The sequence below is a fragment of the Myotis daubentonii genome, chromosome 12 (genome assembly GCF_963259705.1).
Source record: "Myotis daubentonii chromosome 12, mMyoDau2.1, whole genome shotgun sequence".
NCBI classification, from domain to species: domain Eukaryota; kingdom Metazoa; phylum Chordata; class Mammalia; order Chiroptera; family Vespertilionidae; genus Myotis; species Myotis daubentonii.
Genome location: NC_081851.1, coordinates 11125679 through 11146989, shown reverse-complemented (window position 1 = coordinate 11146989; position 21311 = coordinate 11125679). Strand labels below are relative to the sequence as shown.

The 21311-nt window shown below is 44.5% G+C and overlaps 1 protein-coding gene across 4 annotated transcripts in view; it reads left to right on the top strand.

Moving 5' to 3' along the window:
• Window positions 1-21311, top strand: part of UXS1 (UDP-glucuronate decarboxylase 1) — a 115522-nt gene that overhangs the window by 54341 nt on the left and 39870 nt on the right. For 2 of the 4 annotated variants that reach the window (XM_059658952.1, XM_059658951.1), the window contains exon 5: window positions 18073-18133. The exons of the other annotated variants lie outside the window; for them this stretch is intronic. In XM_059658952.1, the coding sequence (XP_059514935.1) occupies window positions 18073-18133 (61 nt within the window). The remainder of the gene's footprint in view (window positions 1-18072; window positions 18134-21311) is intronic. 4 annotated transcript variants of the gene reach the window in all.

Genomic DNA, 21311 nt, shown 5'->3' with positions numbered 1-21311 from the left:
TGCTGAATACTTCGGGAAGCTTATGGTAACATGCTCCATCTCAAGATACTTGTGAACACTGGTTTAAACGCTTTAAAAGTGATGATTTCAATGTGAAAGACAAAGAACAATCAGGTCAACCGAAAAAGTTTGAAGACCAACAATTACAAGCATTATTGGAGGAAGATGTGTGTCAGACTCAAAAACAACTTGCAGAAAGATGAAACATTGCTCAGCAAACAATTTCCGATCATTTACAAGCAATGGGAAAAATTTTAAAGGAAGGAAAATGGGTGCCACATCAACTGAACAGAAGACGAATGGAAAACAGAAAAGTCATCAGTAAAATGTTGCTTCAGTGGCATGAAAGAAGGTCTTTTTTGCATCGAATTGTGACTGGCGATGAAAAGTGGATTTATTTTGAGAATCCCAAATGCACAAAATCATGGGTTGATCCAGGTCAACCATCAACATCAACTGCAAGCTCAAATCACTTCTGCAAGAAGACAATGCTCTGCGTTTGGTGGGATCAGGAAGGTGTGGTGGATTATGAGCTTCTAAAACCAGGTGAAACTGTTAATACTGATTGCTACCAACAACAAATAATCAATTTGAACCATGCTTTGATTGTGAAATAACCAGAATGTTCCAGAAGACATGGCAAAGTAATTTTGCTTCATGATGACGCACCATCACATACTTCAAAACCAGTTAAAGACGCGTTAAAAGATCTTGCCTGCAAAGTATTAACCCACCCACTGTATTCACCACACCTTGCTCCTTCAGATTACCACTTGTTCCAATCGATGGCACACGCACTTCCTGAGCAGCACTTGAAAACATACGAAGAAGTGGGAAATTGGGTCTCTGAATGGTTTGCCTCAAAACAAGGAAAGTTCTATAGAGATGGTATCCACAAATTACCTAAAAGATAGGGAGATGTGTCGCTAACAATGGACATTACTTTGAATAAAGCACTTTTGATGTTTCTCTTGATTACAAAATCTGGCATTATTAATGCGTACATCTAGTACTTATTTTGGTGCCATGCAAATGGTGGTCTCAAAACGGGCCAAGATGTCTAGCCCCAATAGGGGAGTCGGAATTTCTGGTAAAATAAGGAAGGCATGTGAGAAAAACAAATTGTCCTAGTTACAGCTCAAAGGCTGAGAGAAATGCCTAGTTACTGGCTCCCCAGACAGGCCTTTAACAGTCACATGGGATGAAGGTAGGTCAGGGTTGGAGAGGAAAACACAGAAGGTGGTTCCAGTGTTGAGGAGGAAACTAATTTACTTGCCCTTAACAGTCAGGGTTACCTGGGGCTTCAGGGTGGAGATGACAGTCTATGTCAGAGCCAGGTGGGAGGGCCCCAGGGCCCATCAGTCCTGCAGCTGGGCCATCTGAGATGCCGGACAGCCCGTGGCGGCCTGCGCCCCTTTGGACAGTCCACCTTCCAGTGGTTCCCTTTGCAGGTAGCACAAGGCTTAGGGGATGGCTCGCTGCTTCCTTGCGGGCAGTCTCTCTGGACATGCCCTCGCTAGCCACAGTTGTAGCAAGTAACTGTGGGAGACTTGCGTCCCCCGAGTCCCTGATTTATGACAGCCTCTTGGAGCACTACAACCAGGTCTGCAGTCTTCTCTTTGCCTTTGGCCTTCCTCTCCTCGGCCTCCTCTTAGTCCCAGTGGTAAAAGACAGGTGGCGATTTTTTGGAGGTTCTCTAAGGTATTATCAGGGCCTGTTGTCAATGTCTGTAATTTCCTGCTAATGTCTGTGGACAACAAATTTGTCTTTAAAAATAAGTTGGCCCTCAAAAGAGTCTGGGGACATGGAAGTGTACTTGGTCAGTGCCTCCCTGAGTCTGTCCATAAAGGCCGAGGGATTCTCATCCTTCCTTTGATCTATAGTTGACAACTTAGAGTAGTTCAAGGGTTTGGAGCAGTACCTTCTTAACGCTTGAATCACACAGGCATGAAAATGTTTTCTATTCCAATCTTCCAGCTCATCATCAAGCTATTTAGGTCTTCCCAGGGGACAGCCTGTTGGCCAGTGGGGTAATGGTCAGTCTGATCATGGGAGGCCCCAGCAGCGTTTGCTAAGTATTCATCTCTAAACTGCTGAGCTGCCTCTGTGACTGACCGTTTCTCTGACCCTGACAGAGTCTGACTTAGGAGAAGCATTACGTCCTTCCATGACAAATCAAAGGTTTGTGTTAACGCCTAAAAAACATCTATGTACTTGTCAGGGTCATCTAAAAATTTCCCCAAATCCATCTTACTTTGTCTTAAGTTTTGTAGGGAAAGTGGTACCTGGACCCAAGTGGGTCCAAGCTCTCCCTGGGCCAACGCCTGAAGGAGGCAGAGAGTAGCTCAGGGCCAGGGTGGCCGAGTCTCATTTGGTCTAGGCGGGACTGGTCCTCCCGGGGGTCCCGGATACAGAGGACAAGATAACTCGGATACACTTGATGGAGCACTAGGCTCCGCTCTCTCCCTAGGGGGTTCTGATGCTCTGGTACCGCTTTGGATTAGTGCTGCCAAAAGCGAGGGATCAATTCTGTACTGCTGCCACAATTTCTGATTGTCCCTTAAAGCAAAGAAGGCTGAACATATGGAACCTCAGACCACTTCCCTTCCCTCCTACAGGCAAGATGTAGTCGCAAGATGTAGTCGCAAGATGTATGCTTCCCTCTGGGGTTCATGTCTCTCCATCTGCAAGCTTATATTGAGGCCACGGATGAGTACAAAAGAAGATCAGGAGCTTTTTCTTAAGGGTTCGTGGATCAAATGAATCCCAGTTCCTCAGTATACAACCTGGGGGAGTGCTGACCTTGTTGGTAGATGAGGAGCTCATCTGAAAAGACAGAAAGAACAAAGAGGTGACCAGTGCCATCTTGTTTGGGCCCTCACAAGACATCTCCTGTTTAGGGCAAGAGGGAGATTGGATATTTTTTTGTTGATTTTTAGAGAGAGTGAAAGGTGGGGGTACAGGGGGAGAATTGTCAATGTGAGAGAGATACATTGATTGGTTGCCTGCCATATGTGCACCAACTGAGGCCAGGGATCAAACCTCCAACCCAGTTACATGCTCTTGACCAGGAATTGAACCTGTGACTCTTCAGTGCATGGCCCGGCACTCTAACCACTTAGCAACAACAGCCAGGTCTGTTCCTGGACTGTTAGTAAAATTATTATTATTATCATTTGCCGGGAGCCGGTCCATCCTTGCTGTTTCAAGGGACCTGGCATATATGGCATACTGTTCTTAATATGTTTGCTCACCTTCTTGGCACTATGTGTTTTAACCAAGGTCACCTCTCTGAGAAAGGTTGTTTCCCTAGGTAGGGATTTTCCCCTGAAGTTAGGGAGGGAATAAAACCCCTTAACTAAGTGCCAGGCGGGTAATTAATCACTTTAACTACGAACAATCATGCTTAAGCTACATAATCTTTACTCCCTGGAATGGAGATAAGAAACGCCCTAACCTTTGGAATAGAGATTGATAGGATTGGAATCAACTGGTATAAATACAGATGTAACAAGACAACAGGATACAGAACTTAGACACAGAACCTAGACACAGAACCTACACAGAACCTAGAGACAGAACATGGCAAAAGATCCTGGATAGAAACTGGAGACAGAACCTAGCAAGAGAACCTGGCTGAAGAACCTAGAGACAGAACCTGGCTACAGAACCTGGATAGAACATGGCAAGAGAACCTGGTGACCGAACCTGGCTGGAGAACCTGGACAGAACCTAGCGAGGGAACATGGCTACAGAACCTGGCTGGAGAACCTGGACAGAACCTAGCGAGGGAACATGGCTATAGAACCTGGCTGGAGAACCTGGAGAACCTGGCAAGAGAACATGGACACAGAACCTGGCTGGAGATCCGAAGCAGAACTTTGCTGGAGATCCTGACCAGAACTTGGCTAGAGATCCTGGCTAGGCTGCTGATCAACTGAACGCTGTCTCCATGTCATTCCTTCTTCGCCGACTCTGTCCACACCTTTAGGGAACCCTGGACCTGCTGGGGTTGGACCCCAGCATCTGGCGCCCAAACAGGGACCCCCAGGTAAGCCCCACTCTCGGGATGGATAGGACTCCTGGCATGAGACTCCCTCTGGATTGAAACAGACAACCACGCCCTCAGCCGCCAGCCCGCTCCGCACGCACCTCCGCACCTTTGTGTTTTCCGCACTGCGCCTCCTCTGAGTCTCGGTATGCTTTTCTCTTTCCTTCTAGTTGTAGAATTTCCCCTTAGCCAGCCTTCCTGTGGTTCTGGGTGATGTCCGTTCCGTCTTTTAGTTGTATTTTTGAAGTGGTTGTGCGAGGCAGCAATCTCCGGTGTTTACCTATGTCGCCATCTTGGTTTCTTCCCCAAGTTCTGTCAGAAAAATTATTATTAAAAAGATTTTGGAATTTACTGTGGTAACATTAGATAATGAAAATATATAGATTTCAAGTGTATAATTATATAATACTAGAGGCCCGGTGCACGAAATTCATGTACTGGGGGGTGGGGTTCCCTTAGCCCAGCCTGCCCCTCTCACAGTCCAGGAGCCCTCAGTGGATGTCCTACTGACGGCCATAGTCTGGCAGCAGAGGCTCGGAGCAGGCGTCCCGTGTGTGTGTGTGTGTGTGTGTGTGTGTGTGTGTGTCCGGTGGGGGCCTGCCCCCAGCCACATTGGAGGCTCAGAGCAGGCGCTGTGTGTGTGTGTGTGTGTGTGTGTGTGTGTGTATCTCCGCTGGGGGCTGCCTCCAGCCACACTGTGGAGTCTTGGAGCAGGCGCCCCTCTGTGTTGATATCTCAGGCTCCTGTCCTCCACTGCGTATTGTACTCTCCCGTGAGCTGTGCCCAGGGTGAGGTGCTGCCTGCAGGCTGCACTTTCCTGCTCTGGGATCGCCATGACGACCCAGAATCAGGCCCACCTGGGTGCTGCCTGCAGGCTGCACTTTCCTGCTAACCATTGGCTGGATCGCCACGGCGACCCGGGGGCAGGCCCTGCTGGGTGCTGCCTATGGACGGCATTTTCCTGCTCTTGGATGGCCATGGGGTCCCGGCTGGCGGCAAGGCTTAGGTGGCACACAGGGGTCCCGGCTAGAGGCAGAGCTTAGGTAGCACAGGGCTTAGGCAGCACACAGGAGTCCCAGCTGGGGGCGGGGCTTAGACGGCATACAGGAGTCCCAGCTGGGGGTGGGGCTTAGGCGGCGTGATTGCACCGCCTAAGCCCCGCTGCCCAGGGCTGAACACAGGGCCTGGATGGTGGCTCGCATTGTCCCGCCCTGTTTGCAGTATGCAAATTAGCCGCCATCTTTGTTGGCGGCTAATTTGCATATCGCGGTGATTAGCCAATGGGAGGTGTAGCGAAGGTACGGTCATTTACCATCTTTGTCTATTATTAGATAGGATGTTATCTGTATAGTATATTGTATGATCACTGCCCAGGTCAAATCTTCCAACACCATTTATCCTCCTCTATACCCTCTCCTATCTCCTCCCATAGCAATCCTTTATCTCTGGTAATCACAATACTGTTGTCTGTGAGTATGAGTTTTGTTTTTGAAAAAAAAATTTTATTATTATTTTTTTTAGAGGTAGAAGATGGGAGAAAGAGAGAAACATTTATCAGTTGCCTTTCATATGCACTTGACTGGGAACAAACCCGCAACTTGGGCATGTGCCCTGACTGGGAATCTAACTGTTGATCTTGTTGTGTATAGGAAGATGCTCAACCATCTGAGCCACACCGGCCAGGACTATAAGTTTTTATGTTGTTTTTTTGCCTGATTAATCTCTGTACATATTTCACCTAGCTCCTCAACCCTCCTCATGTCTGACAGCTTACAGTCTATTCTCTATGAATCTGTTTCTATTTGGTGTGTTAGTTTATTTTGTTCATTAGATTCCACATATGAGTGAAATCATATGGTAGTTGTCTTTCTCTGACTGGCTTATTTTGCTTAGTATAATAATCTCCAGGTCTGTCCATGCTGTCTTAAAGGGTAAGAGTTCCTCCTTTTTTGCAGCTCTTGATTTCATTGATATTTTATATTGCTATTTTAGACTCTTTTTTATTTCTGCTCTTACTTTTTTATATCTTCTTCTACTCATTTTGTGCTTTGTTGTTTTCCTAGTTCCTTGAAGTGTAAAGTTAGATTGTTCATTTGAGATTTTTCTTATTTCTTGAGGTAGGCCTGCAATGCTATGAATTTCCCTCTCAGGATTGCTTTCACGTTGTCCGATTGATTTTGGGTTGTCTTTTTATTTTCATTTGTTTCAACGTATCTTTAGATTTCTTTTTTATCTCGTTGTTCACCCATTCTTGGTTTAGTAACATGTTAGTTAGCCTCCATGACTTTGTGAGTTTTCAGTTTTTCATTGTGATTGATTTCTAGTTTCATACTCTTATGGTCAGAAAAGATGGCTGATATGATTTCAATATTCTTAAATTTACTGACACTTGTTTTGTGTCCTAACATGTGGTCTGTGCTAGAAAGGACATGTGTTCTTAGAAAAGAATGTATGTTATTCTGCTTTGGGGTGTAATGCTCTGAAGATATCAATAAATCCATCTGATCTGTTGTGTCATTTAAAGCTGCCATCTCCTTGTTGATTTTCTGTCTGGACGATCTCTCCATTGATGTCAGTGGGGGTGATAAAATCCCCTACTATAACTGTAATGTTGTCAATATCTTCTTTTATGTCCATCAAGGTTGGCTTTATATTTTAATTAAATCTTTATTGTTCAGATTATTACATTTGCTCCTCTTTTTCCCCCCCATAACTCCCCTCCTTCCAGTTCCCGCCCCACCATCCGCCCTCACTCCCCACCCACTGTCCTCATCCATAGGTGCACGATTTTTGTCCAGTCTCTTCCTGCATCTCCCACACCCCTTTCCCCCCCAAGAATAGTCAGTCCATTCCCTTTCTATGTCCCTGATTCTATTATGATCACCAGATTATCTGTTCACTTGATTCTTAGATTCACTTGTTGATAGATGCATGTTTGTTGTTCATAATTTGTATCTTTACCTTTTTCTTCTTCTTCCTCTTCTTAAAGGATACCTTTCAGCATTTCCTATAATACTGGTTTGGTGGTGATGAACTCCTTTAGCTTTTCCTTATCTGTGAAGCTCTTTATCTGACCTTCAGTTCTGAATGATAGCTTTGCTGGATAAAGTAATCGTGGTTGTAGGTTCTTGGTATTCATCACTTTGAATATTTCTTGCCATTCCCTTCTGGCCTGCAAAGTTTCTGTTGAGAAATCAGCTGACAGTCGTATGGGTATTCCCTTGTAGGTAACTGAGTTTCTTTCTCTTGCTGCTTTTAGGATTTTCTCTTTGTCTTTTGCTCTTGGCATTTTAATTATGATGTGTCTTGGTGTGGTCCTCTTTGGATTCCTTTTGTTTGGGGTTCTCTGCACTTCTTGGACCTGTAAGTCCATTTCTTTCACCAGGTAGGGGAAGTTTTCTGTCATTATTTCTTAAAATAGGTTTTCAATATCTTGCTCTCTCTCATCTTCTGGCACCCCTATAATTCTGATGTTGGTACTCTTGAAGCTGTCCCAGAGGCTCCTTACACTATCTTCGTATTTTCGGATTCTTTTTTTATTTTGCTTTTCCAGTTGGGTGTTTTTTGCTTTTTCGCATTTCAAATCTTTGACTTGATTCTTGTGCTCCTCTGGTCTGCTGTTGGGAGTCTGTATAGTATTCATTATTTCAGTCCATGTATGCTTAATTTCTAGTTGGTTCTTTATCATAACATCGAGGGTCTCATTAGATTTCTTGTAGATCTCATTAAGTTTATCGGCAGCGTCTAGACAGTTCTTGAGAGACCTTAAAAGTGTGGTTCTGAACTCTATATCTTCCATTGACAATTTTGTCCTGTTTCTTTGTCTCCGCATTTTTTTTTATGCTTTCTTGGTGCACCCCCTAGTGGTCTTTGTGCACAGTCTTGTTGTAGTTAAGCCTTGATTGTTGTAGTTAATACTGGGGGGATTTGACCTCCAGGCCAACTGGCTGTGAGAGTCAGCTGTGTCTGCAGTGGGAAAACTTCTGTCCTCTGGGGAGGTGCTAATCTAGCGTTTGCCTGAGGCTATCTGGCAAATGGCTCTGTGCAGGGCTTGGGCGGGGCGGGTCGCACGGGATCAAGCAGGGCGGGCAGAGCGAGCAGTTATGGCTGCTCTCAGTTCCGTCCCTAGGGGCTCTGCCTCACAGAGTCCAGCAACCGCTGCAAACCTCGGAGAGAAAGCTGCCTTCAAGTTCCGACCAAAGCCAGACAGTCCCGCTTCTCCCGTTTGAGTCTGGGTCCCTAGAGACTCGCCCGGATCTGGAGCTCAGAGTCTGAACCTCCCTCCCGATTGAAAACAACAACCGCACCCTCCGCCGTCAGCCCGCTCACGCGCACTCCTCACCTCAGTATTTCACTTCAGCACTGCGCCTCTGAGTCTGGGTATGATATTCTCTTTCCTCCTAGTTGTAGAATTTCCACTCAGCCAGCCTTCCTGTGGTTCTGGATGATGTCCGTTCCGTCTTTTAGGTGTACCCTTGAATTGGTTGTTCGAGGCAGCAATCTCCGGCGTTAACCTATGCCGCCACCTTGGTTCTCTCTGTTTTTTTATTTTTTGGCTTTACATATTTTGATGTTCCTATGTTGAGTATATAAATGTTTATATGGATTATATTCTCTTGTTGGATGCTTCTTTTATCATTATGTAATGTCCTCCTTTGTCTCTTACTATAGCCTTTGTTTAAAGTCTATTTTGTCAGTTGGTTGAGCATTGTCCCATGTACCTGGAGGTTGCCGGTTTGATTCATGGTCAGGGCACAATCCTGGATTGCAGGTTCAATCACCAATAGGGGGCATGCAGGAGGCAGCCAATTGATTTTTCTTTCTTATTGGTGTTGCTATTTCTCTGAAATCAATAAAACCATAATTAAAAAATAAAGTCTATTTTGTCACATAATTATCACTATCCCAGAAATTTTTCCCCTTTCCATTTGCATGAAATATCTTTTTCCACCCCTGTGCTTTTAGTCTGTGCATTTCTTTCATTCTCAAGTGGGTCTCTTTTAGACAGCATATATATGGGTTTTTTTCTTATCCTTTCAGCTATCCTATACCTTTTGATTGAAGAATTTACACTATTTAAAGTGATTATTAATAGGTATGTATTTATTGCCATTTTATTTGTTTAACTATGTTTTTTAGCTTTTTTGTTTGGTTTTTTTTGCTTTTTTCTTTTTTCTCATTGTCTTTATTGGCCCTTTAACCGTTCTTATAATGCTAGGTTGATCTTAACAAACTCATTTAGATTTCATTTGTCTGGGAAGATCTTTATGTCTTCTTCAATTTTAAATTACAGTTTTATTGGGTAAAGTAGTCTGTGTTGAAAGTCCTTCCTTTTCAGCACTGAATATTTCATCCCACTCCCTTCTGGCCCGAAATGTTTCTATTCAGAAATGAGCTAAAAGTATTATGGGAGCTCCTTTTTAGGTATCTAATTTTCATTGTGTTGCTACTTTTCAGATTATTTCTTTGTCTTTAACCTTGCTATTTTAATTACGATGTATTTGGTGTGGGCCTCCTTGGGTTCATCTTGTTTGGGATTGTGTGTGCTTCCTGGTCTTGTGTGTCTTTTTCCTTCACCAAGCTAGAGAAGTTTGTCATTATTTCTTCTAATAGGTTCTCAATTCTTTGCTCTCTCTTCTCCTTTCTCTACCACCATGATGTGAATGTTGATACACTTCATTTTGTCCCTAAGGTTCTTTAAACTATTTTCATTAAAAAAAATTTGTTGTTGTTGCTCTGATTGGGTAGCTTTTCTACCTTGTTTTTCAAATCACTGATTCATTTGTCCACTTCATTCAACTTTATGTTTATTCCTTCCAGTGTATTCTTCATTTCATATATTGTATTCTTCATTTCTGACTGGTTCTTTTTTATGGTTTCTATGTCCTCTTTGCATGTTGTTGTCATTCCTACTAAGTTCCTTGAAGGTCTCACTAAGTTCCTAGAACATCCTTATAACCATTTTTTTATACTCTATCCTGATAAATTGCTTACCTAAATTTCATTTAGTCTTTTCCTGGGGATTTCTCCTGTTCTTTCATTTGTGGCATCTTCTTTGTCTCCCCATTTGGGCTGCATCTTTGTATTTGTTTCTATATTTTAGTCTTTGGAGGGTGGCCTTAGTGGGTGTCCTGTGGTACTAGTGGTGCAGTTTCCTTGATCACCTGATCTGAGTGCTACAGGAATGTCCCTTGTGTGGGTTATGTGGGCTCTCCTGTTGCAAAAGAGTCTTGATTGTTATTGGTTTATTCATGTGTGGTGTCAGCCCTGTGTCTGGCTGACTGTGAAGATCAACCTCAACCACACTGTATGACCTGCTGTGCAGGTACTGGTTACATGCAGCAGAATTCACCTTAGAAGGGTCTGGTATCTGCAGAGATCTCCCCTTGGGTGTGTCACTTGTGAAGATAATTGGATCCTGGGCTGATGTCTGAAGCTGGCCACTGGGTGTTTTGGTTCTGGAGCCTCTTGGGAGGGACTGTGGTGAAGGCCAATGTCAGGTGCTGCCTATGACTGGTTGTGGGCAATGTTTTTGGAGCTACAAACGATTTAGTTTGTGGCTGCTTTTGCTTAACCTAAATGTGCATGAAAGGATTAGTTTCACAACAAGGCTAGCTTTTATCAGCATCTGGCCTGGGAGTAGATCAGCAAAAGACCTAAGGCATTCTGAGATCCACCTCCACCTGCCTCTGCCTGCCTTACGTATAACAGCGTGTGTGTGTGTGTGTGTGTGTGTGTGTGTCTTAACAGTCTTTCAAGTTGGCTAGGAAATTAAGTTTGAATTCATTCTAAATCTCTACACTTTTACCTCTCTCACATTTTGTTTTTGATGTTACATTTTACATCTTTATTTTGTGTATTACTTAACTGTTACAGTGCTAGTTATTTTTATGAATCTTCTCAGTTGACCTCATATTAGCTTTATAATATACTATCTTCATAATATACTTTTATCAGAGATTTTTACTCTGTGTTCATGTTAGTGATTAGTGCCCTTTCTTTTCAGCTTAAAATTTGCATTACTTGTAAGACCAGTTAGTTTTGATGACCTTTAGCTTTTGTTCCTTTGGAACCCTATCTCTCCAGCTCTGAATGGTAACATTGCCAGGTAGTGTTTTCTTGATTAGAAGGGTATTTTTCCTCTCAGGGCTTTGAATTTATCATGTCATTCTCTTCTGGCCTACAAAGTTTTTGCTGAGAAATCTGCTAATAGTCTTATAGGAACTCCCTTACACTTAATACATTTTTTTTTCTCTTCCCGCTTTTAAGATTTTCCTAACGTCATCAACTTAAGACATTTTATATGTCCTTTTGGTCTGTTTGGGTTCATTTTGTTTCAAATTCCCTGACTTTCTGGATCTGGTTGTCTGTTTGCTTCTCAAGTTTGGGGAAGTTTTCAGCCATTATTTCTTCAAATAACTTTTCTGACCCTTTCTCTTTTCTCCTACAGGGACCCTTATAATATGAATGTTATTTCACTTGTTATTTTCTTATAGGTCCCTTAAGTCATCTTCCATTTTTAATTTTTCTTTTCTTTTTGCTGCTCTTTTGTGATGAGGTCTACTGCTCTGTCTTTCTAGATCACTGATTCTCTTTTTCCTGCTTCTTCTAATCTGCTATTGTACCCCCTACTGTATTTTTCAGTTTAGTATTTTATTCTTCAGCTCTATGACATCTGTTTGGTACTTATATATTCTCTTTGTGGATGTTTGTGCTGTGTTCATAAATTTTTCTCCTGAGTTTGGTTAGCATCTTTATGATCATCACTTAAAAATCTAATCAGGTAAATTATTTACCTTTGTCTTATTATGTTTTCTTTCCTGGTGTTTTATTTGGAACACATTCCTTTGTTTCCTCGTTTGCTTAACTCTCTGCTTGTTTCTGTGTGTTAGGTGAAACAGCTGTCTGTCTGCCAGTCCTGAAGGGTGGCCATAGGCAGGAGATGAACCTTATTGCTTAGCCTTTCCCTGACACTCGGTTGCCTCTTGAACCTGGTGATTGTCTAAGCATTCTGGTTTATTCTTGGTCGGGGCTCGTTGAAGGGATGCCGAGACCTGTGGTGTTGCAGAGAGTGGGATCTCAGTCAGCTCCTGCTTTCAGGCAGATTGGAGTCTAGACCAGCCGTGGGCAAACTACGGCCCACGTTTGAAATGAATAAAACTAAAAAAAAAAAAAAAAGACCGTACCCTTTTATGTAATGATGTTTACTTTGAATTTATATTAGTTCACACAAACACTCCATCCATGCTTTTGTTCCGGCCCTCCGGTCCAGTTTAAGAACCCATTGTGGCCCTCGAGTCAAAAAGTTTGCCCACCCCTGGTCTAGACCCTCAGGTAGCAGCTTTTACAGTATGCAAACATACACAGTCCTGTGGGACGGCAGTGGCAAACCCTGCCGACTTCCGGACCCACGGGAGTTATGGGTTTTCTCCTTGGCAATAGATGCAAAAATTCAGGGCTCAGACAAGTGTTTGAGCTCTTTTTTGGCAGGTCCTGGCAAGCTGTAGCTAGTCCAGGGGAGACGCAAAGATGGCTTCCCTTGGCCCATGTTCTGTGAGGAACCCTTCCTTAGCCCCGGGGTGAGTCATCCACCAAAAGCCTGCCACTCAGGCTGAAGCTGAGGGCCAGTAAATAGGCCTTTTTCAGAGGAAGACTTGGGTGTTTCAGTCTGCTGTCTGTGCTGTGCCGTGGAGGGATCATAGTTTGCCAAGAACTGTCTCTAATTGTTTCAGATCCACGGGGCTCAGAAACACAATTCATCCTGGCCACACGAGCCAGGTGCCTGGGGAGTTCCCTTGTGTGGGCTACTTGGGGCCACTTAACTTTGTTGGGGCTATCGGAGTGGTGCAGGTGCCAGGCATGCCCATTGGCATTAGCAGGTTAGAGGCAGAGTGCAAAAATGGTGCCCACCAACACTATAAAGGTAGAGGGAGAATGCAAAAGTGCCTCTCGCCAGCGCCTTTTCTTCACGGAGAGGAAGAGCCCTAATTGTCTCCTGCACGAGCCTCGACCAGGGCCTGGAATCGAGCCTGCAACCCATATGCCCTTGACTGGAATTGAACCCGGGACCCTTTAGTCTGCGGCTGATGCTCTATCCACTGAGCCAAACCAACTTGGGCCGCACAAGCCCTTTAAGAGTGAATCTCCGTTACTTACATCCTGTGGCTCTCCTGGACAAAAACCCTGTTGTGTTTCAAAGCCAAATGTTTTGGGGGCTCATATCTCCCAGGCAGAGTCCAAGGGTTGGGGTGCTTGATGTGGGGCATCAGGGAGAAACTCTGTATTTGTGAGCTCTCTCCTGTCCATGGTTCACTATGCCTGGATGGGCTTTTTAGTGAGACCGAGTATTCTGCTTCTGCTACCGTTTTATTCTTGTCCTGAAGGAGCTGTTCAGCTAGTTTTCAGAGCAAATTGTTCCATATGTAGCTGTAGTTTGTCATGTTCCATGTGTAGCTGGGAGGAGGAGGTAAGTTCATATCTTCCTATGCAGACTCTTTGTGCTTTTTAAACTGGAAGGAGAAGCACAAGTGTGAATATAATCTTAAGGAATTTACCAGTAACTTATGCTTCTTAGGCAGTCAGAATTACCTTTAAAATAGGTGCAAAGGTTAAGAATTTTCCTGTTGGCCCTGCCTTACTGGTTATTATAAAACTAGAGGCCTGATGCACGAAATTCATGCAAGAGCAGGCCTTCTTTTCCCTGACTGCCAGCACCGGCTTCCCTCTGGCACCCAGGACCCAGGCTTCCCTCTGGCCCAGCGTCATCCATAAAAACGTCCGGAATGATGTCCAGTCTAATTAGCATATTATCCTTTTATTATTATAGACTAGGGGCCCGGTGCACGAAATTCGTGCACTGGGTGTGTGTGTGGGGGGGAGTGTCCCTCAGCCCAGCCTGCCCCCTCTCACATACTGGGAGCCCTCAGGCATTGACTCCCATCACCCTCCAATCACAGGATCGGCCCCTTGCCCAGGCCTGACGCCTCTGGCCTAGGCGTCCGGCCCAGGCAGCGGGGACCCGCAGCTGCAGCGGCCCCGCGATCGTGGGCTTCGCTTTAGGCCCAGGCAAGGGACCCCTAGCTCCCGGGACTGCCAGCTTCGACCATGCCCAGCTCCCATTGCTGGCTCCACCCCTACTTCCTGCTATCACTGGCCAGGGCGGCAAAGGCACCTGATTCTCCGATCATGGCTGGGGGGCAGGGCAAAGGCGGCCCCAGGGCCGCCTTTGCCCTGCCCCCCAGCTCTTAGCTCCCCCCTGGGTTTCCGATCACTGTCAGTGGCAGGGGGCTTCTTCCTGCTTTCCCTTTCGCCTCCCTGCATTGTGCCTACATATGCAAATTAACCGCCATCTTGTTGGCAGTTAACTGCCAATCTTAGTTGGCAGTTAATTTGCATATAGCCCTGATTAGCCAATGAAAAGGGTATCGTCGTACGCCAATTACCATTTTTCTCTTTTATTAGTGTTGATACATGGTTCTATTCTTCAGGTTGGTGAGTAAGTCAGGTGACAGATGAGCCTGAGTTAATGTTTTGGTGATAAAGTCAAGCACGAGCCTGACTTAGTGGTGGAAATCATTGGAACTTGGTCTGGTTGTATTTTTCCTGGCTCTGTTTTAGGAATGCTCAAATCACCATCTCAACACAAGCCGGATAAGAATGTATCTGGAAATAATGTTGTCTTAGTGTGCTTGTCACTTTGAGTAAAGTCACCCCCAAGAAATACTTTTGAAAGGTCATGATTATATTTTTTTCAGGGAAAGAAATGGGACAGTGCTTTTCCAGAAGTACGAGTACACAGCTCATGCGGGCCTTTCCTCTTCCTTACTTTGACTACATGCCACTTTAAAAATTCCATCTTCATATTGTTACATGGGGTTCGGGGCACAGAATCTCCCCCTTGTCGGTTCTTGCCCTACAAAGTTTGAAGAATAAACTCGCAGACTAAAAGGCTTCTTTAGTAAAAAATGCGGAAGTTTATTGGAAGCATATACAAACTTTGCTTGGGCAGTGGTCAGGGGATCCCCTGGGGAGGGGTCCCCAAATGGGAAAAACCTGCTCACTCTCTCTTATGGGGGGAAAAAAAATCAATCCTTTTTGAGCCTCTTTGTTGCTGGGTTTATAAAGGCTGCAGCTCTTTGTCTCTTCACGACCCTTTCTCATTGGACCCTTCCTTAGTGTATGACCCTTGTGCTATTTAATTGGTCATTCTTTTGCAGAGTAGCGGTTTCAAAGCCCAGAGCCCTGTGTGCCCCCCTTTCCTCTCCCCCTTATCTTGCAACATCCCTCTCTCCTCTGAATGTATGGTTCCCTTGTAACATTCCTCCATCCTCTGCATAAGCGAGATGAGCATTCTGGCATCTTGGCGCTATCTCCTTCCCGTCACTCATGCATTCCTCTCCGAGGGACCCCCCCTCCCCCTTCCCTGAAACTGCCTTTTTGTCTCTAAAATTTCTTTCAGTATTGTTAAATGTTCTTTGAGTAGATAGCAAATAATGATACTTTAAACTCTAAGAAAAACTTCTTTACTGGCTATCCCATTAAATAATAAGGTTGGAGTCTGAAATGGCATAAAGTAATTACTAAATAATTAATTTGGGGATGTAAGAAAATGTTTATTATTTAATTCAGTAGAGGCCCGGTGCACAAAATTTGTGCACGGGGGGTAGGGGGGTCCCTCAGCCCAGCCTGCACCCTCTCCAATCCAGGATCCCTCTCGCAATCCAGAACCACTGGCTCCTAATGGCTCGCCTGCCTGCCTGATGCCCCTAACTGCTTCCCTGCCGGCTTGATGGCCCTAACTGCTCTCCCCTCCTGGCCTGATCCCCCTAACTGCCTAATTGCTCTCCCCTCCTGGCGTGATCCCCCTAGCTGCCTAACTGCTCTGCCCTGCCAGCCTGCTGAGAGCTCTCTGCCGCAGCTCTGCCCCTATCCTGATTGGTTGTTATATGATGGCATCCAGGACAATTTGCATATTCCTCTATTATTAGTATAGATACTTCATTCTGTTGGTGGGATTTGGGATTGGGTCTGGAGTGGTGGACATGAGAAGACAAGGGGAATTGTGGCAGGTGTGAGGGTAGCACACAAGCATTGCTGAGGTTGACTTTCCTGTCCTACACTTGTGTGACTGAGGAAGTATTTGCAGTAACAGAAAGTGTCGCTTCCCAGCGAAGGCGGCTATCGGCTCCCCCGCCTCCCAGCATGATTCCTCTGGCTGCAGGTGGAGCTGGCCCTGGTCCACACAGCAGCGCACTCACTATGGTGGGGTGTGCTAAAGACAACCGCTCTCCTATTGTGGTGATCACTTCATGGGGCATATAAATGTCCAACTACTATGTTGTACACCTGAAAGTAATATAGTATTGTATGTCCAGTGTAATTGAAAAATAAATTAGGAAAGGAAAAAGATGGCCCCTGCCTGTCAGAGCAGGAAGTGCTGAGATGCACAGAGCTAACCAGGGGGAGACTGAATTTCTCACCATTCCCTCACACCTTCCCCCTGCCTGCCTCTGCTTTTGTAGTCTGCAAGGGGGACTTGACCTTTTGAGAATCTGGAAGCTCCTAATAGGAGAATGTCTAGATTGCAAAGAAAGACCTCCTGCTCCACCCTCCAACCTAATGGGTCTTTCAGTGAGGAACACTTGCTTCAAGGCCCTCTTTCTGTTCTCTTCCGCAACGATTGATGCATTCGGTATCCCAGCTGAGATGTGGAGGGTATGAAGACAGTGCCCCTGGCCCAGCAACTCTCCAAATAAGATAGTAACAACAAAGCCTGTTTCTTGGAATTTGTGTAAATAAATTTGTTAGGGTTTGGCCGGTGGTGAGGACTGTGAAAGAATTCACACTAAAAGAAGAGATGCAGAGAGGAAGTTTATTATACTTTCCACAAAGGGAAAGGCCCAAGTATTGCTAATCAACACAGGGCAAGAAACAAGAGTGGCTTCCCCTTGTAATCCTTGACTGTTGCTAAGCCACAAGGAAGGGAGGAGGATTTTGGGTGAAGTTGAGTTTGTCTCTCTGTCAGGAGACAGTCCAGGCAGATGTCCTACTCCCCCCTGAGCCTGTAAAACATGCTTAGAGCAAAAGTTATGACAAGTTCAAAAAGGGCTTGTTCGAAGGGGTGGGAGGAAGGGAACTTTCTACTAACTAGAGACTACTTGGTAGGAATTATTCCTGAGTTATAAAAAGAGTGGGGGGCAGGGTATGCAAGAATGTAGCCTTGAAAGTAGCTTATCTTGTCTTGCAGTTTGAACAGGAGCTAACAATCATGAGGTTTAATTACCAGGTGCTTCTCATACATTGTGGAAGGCCCACAGCAAACAAAAAGAAAGGCCTTTTTAAAGAAAGGTTATTTCAAATCTGTACTTAGCAACTCTCACTTGACATCTTATATATGATTTATGCTAACCTGCTCCTGAAATATTAGTGTGGGTCAGGACCCATGGCCCATGGCCCCATTACCTGGGCCACGAGGCACTGAAAGATAAGAGGAGACCTAGTAGTTTCCTGTAGTAGGTTCCACAGAGACTGAGAGACAGAAAGTCTGATGCCTAGTAGTTTGCCCATCGAGTGGGTGCTGGAACTGTGAACCTGCCCGGATCAGGAAAATCAGCTTTGCGGTCTTTTTTCACTCCCCTGAGGCTCGTCTCCTACGTTGGGTCTACTTTATGCAGCTGCTTTCCTCCTTCCAGGCCTTGATACAGCATGGTGACAATGCTGCCACCTTCCTTCTTTAGTGTTTAGCTTTGGCTGCTGGTAGTCTACACATTCTTCAATTTTCCCTTCTAGGAATAGAATCTCAAGGCATACTCTTAGCTTGATTCGAAACTAGGAGCAGATTAGCTATTTCTTGAATTCAAATTAGCTACTGATTGCTTGGTTCCTGCCCCACTACTTGGAGTAGCAAGAGAAGAACAAAAATAGTAAGTTCTAAAATCTGGCCTTTGCTTTGGTAATAAGCAGAGAAAATACTCATGTGAGATGTCTGACTTTTTCTTCTTTAATCTCTTTGTATTATACAGCTTCACCCAGAAATACCCACCTGTAAAATTTTTATCCGAAAAGGATCGTAAAAGAATTTTGGTAAGTTAGCATATCTGATTAATATTTGTAGTATTAAGGAATTTGTTTTCTAAATTGAGTTTTAATTCACACACCATAAAATTCCCCCTTATGGGATATACAATTCAGTGGTTTACCATTCACAAAGTGTATTCACAAAGCTATAAACAGCACCGTGTTATAATTCTAGAATATTTTCATCACAACAAAAAGAAATTACTTCATGCTCATTAGCAGTCATTTTCCATACTTCTTCCCACCCCCCCACCCCCACCCCTAACTCCTGGCAACCACTAAAATCACTTTCTGTCTTTATGGCTTTTCCTGATTTGGACATTTCATATGAACAAAATGATGGAATATGTGGTCTTTAGTATCTAATTTCTTAAACTTAGAATAATTTTTCCAGGGTTCATCCATGCTGTAGCATGAATCAGTACTTCATTCCTGAACAATATTTCACTGTATGGATGTGCCACATTTTGTTTATTTATCAGTTGATGGCATTTGGGGTTTCTACTTTGAATAATGCTTCTTTGAACATAATGTGTACAAGTATTGGTGAGGACATAGGTTTTCAGTTCTTTTCAGTATGTACCTTTTCAGTATGAGTGGAATTGCTGGGTATATCACTTTTTGAGGAAATGTGAAACTTTTCCAGAGTAGTGGTTTTTAAAACCTTTTCTGGTTCACAGACCATTTTAAGGGAGGGCGGGGGGAGGGGGGAGAGAGAGAAAGAGAAACATCGATGTGATAGATACATTAACTGGTTGCCGCCTGCATGTGCCCTGACCAGGGAGCTGGGAGCGAACCCAAACCCAGGTACATGTCCTTGACTGGGAATCAAGCTCTGAGACCCTTCAGTGCGAGGGCTGGCGCTATGACCACTGAGCAACACCAGCCAGGGCTCTTCAAGCATATTTGTGATGGTTGTTTTGAGGAACACAGGTAGTGTTTGTTGGCTGTGTGTCTTTCTGTACAGGTCATGTATTCCTGTTTCTTTGCAGAGCGCATACTTTTGTATAAAATTGGACATTTTATGTAGTATATTGTAGCAGGTCTGGATACTGTTCCCCTCTCCCTAGGAGACTAGTTTTATTTTTGTTTGTTTAGTGACTTGGCTGGTCTGCTTTAGTGACATCTGTGTCCCCTGAATTGTGAAGCTCCGTGGATGCCCCTGGGAGAGCACAGACTTGGGCATGGACACACTCACCCTGGGATGACAGTGGTTCTAGCAGAGCTCTTGCTAGTATTGACCATCTCGTTCCCTGATGTCGCTGTTAAGCCGTCTGCCTTGTGTGGTGTCACACCAATTGTTAGGCCCCAGTAATTGCCAGTTGAGTGAACTGTTCTTTCAGTAATGCTTTGGGTTATAAACTGTTCCTCGTCTGGTCCATTAAATTCTTTGCAGAGGTGGATTTTGAGGCCAGTGTTTGAGGTTTGCTCTGACCGCAGGAGGGCTCTTAGATGTCTCTTCCTCTGGGTCTTCCTATTGAACTTGCTGGCTTGTGATTTAGCTTGTCCTCATAGAGCTACCAGCCTCCTTTGTATTGCTTACCACCTCCATCTCCACTGTTTGGAGAGCACCCTTATGCTTGAACTTCCCTATACTTTCTTTCACATAAAGTTGATTTGGGGGCAGCTTTGTAGCTCTCTGTGTGTGTGACTGCCCTGCCCTTGGGGAGACCTCAGCCACTGCTCTGGAGCTGGGAGGGAATAGCACTGCTCTTTACAGGCCAGGAGCTGGGCAGGTGCAGAGGCCCCATCTTCTCGCCTCTCTGCTCATAGGAATCTCCACCTGTGAGCAAACAGGGACAAGGCCTCCAGTCTCACTGGTCACAGCTATGGAGCTGCTGCCCTGTGGGTGGAGGGAGGGAGCTCTTCACCACCTGGCTCGCTTGCCAGGAATTTAGCCTCTGTTGCTCACAGCTGGAGGAGATGAGAGGTGCTGATGGCTGCCTTCCTGGTGAGATTCCATCTTTTGACTGGGAGCTCCATTTTTTTTGGCCACGCCCACCACTCTCCCACTGTGAACTGTGTGTGGAAGGTTGAAGGGGGAGCGAGCCATGGCATAAGTGTCACAGACTCTTACTGAATTTTAATACATTTTCTTGCATAAATGTTTCTTCATTGGTTGTATACTCTTGTGATAATTTCTAGAGACTTTAAATGGTTGTTGTTTTTTTCAAATCCTTATCTGAGGATATGTTTATTGACTTTTTTAGAGAAAGGAAGGGGGAGAGAGAGAAAAATCAATGTGAGAGAGAAACATTGATTGGTTGGTCGCCTCTCTTATGTGCCCCAACCAGAGAATAAACCCAAAACTAGGTAAGTGCCTTGACTGGGACTCAAACCCACGCACGGCCTTTTAGTGCATGGGACAGTGCTCCAACCAAATGAGCCACCTGACCAGGGCTAATGGTTGTTCGTTTTTCAATTAATTTTCACCAGTTATGGTTGTTTTGTGGGGGAACAGGTCTACAGAGCACCTCACACTACCATTATGGAAAAATGTCTTATCTGTGACCTTAATATAAAGGGTTAGTACACAAGGTTGTTTCTTATTTTTCCACCCATCATCTAGGTCAGTGATGGCGAACCTTTTGAGCTCGGCGTGTCAGCATTTTGAAAAACCCTAACTTAACTCTGGTGCCGTGTCACATATAGAAATTTTTTGATATTTGCAACCATAGTAAAACAAATATTTATATTTTTGATATTTATTTTATATATTTAAATGCCATTTAACAAAGAAAAATCAACCAGAAAAATGAGTTCGCATGTCACCTCTGACACGTGTGTCATAGGTTCGCCATCACTGATCTAGGTTGTAGGAGTATGTACCCCAAACACCAAAGTCACACTCCTGAATCAATATTAATTCTGTTTCCCCCACATAAATAGTTACAGAAGGTCTTTTGCCTTTAGATGGCTTACATAAATCTCACCCTGAGCAGATCTAAAGTCTATTTACTTATACACCCATCATCACATCAAAAATGTTTATGCATTTAAGTGCGAATTGAGGACTATATCAGCGTCTTCAGCTGCAGAGGAAAGATAATTCTACTCTTTTTGTGTCACTGTGGTCAGAAAGTATGGTGCTCTGCACTAATTTATGATCCTGCACAGTCTTCAAAGGTTATTATTACTGTTTCCATGTGGGATGCTCTGCCTGGCAGTGCTGAGTATTACTGGA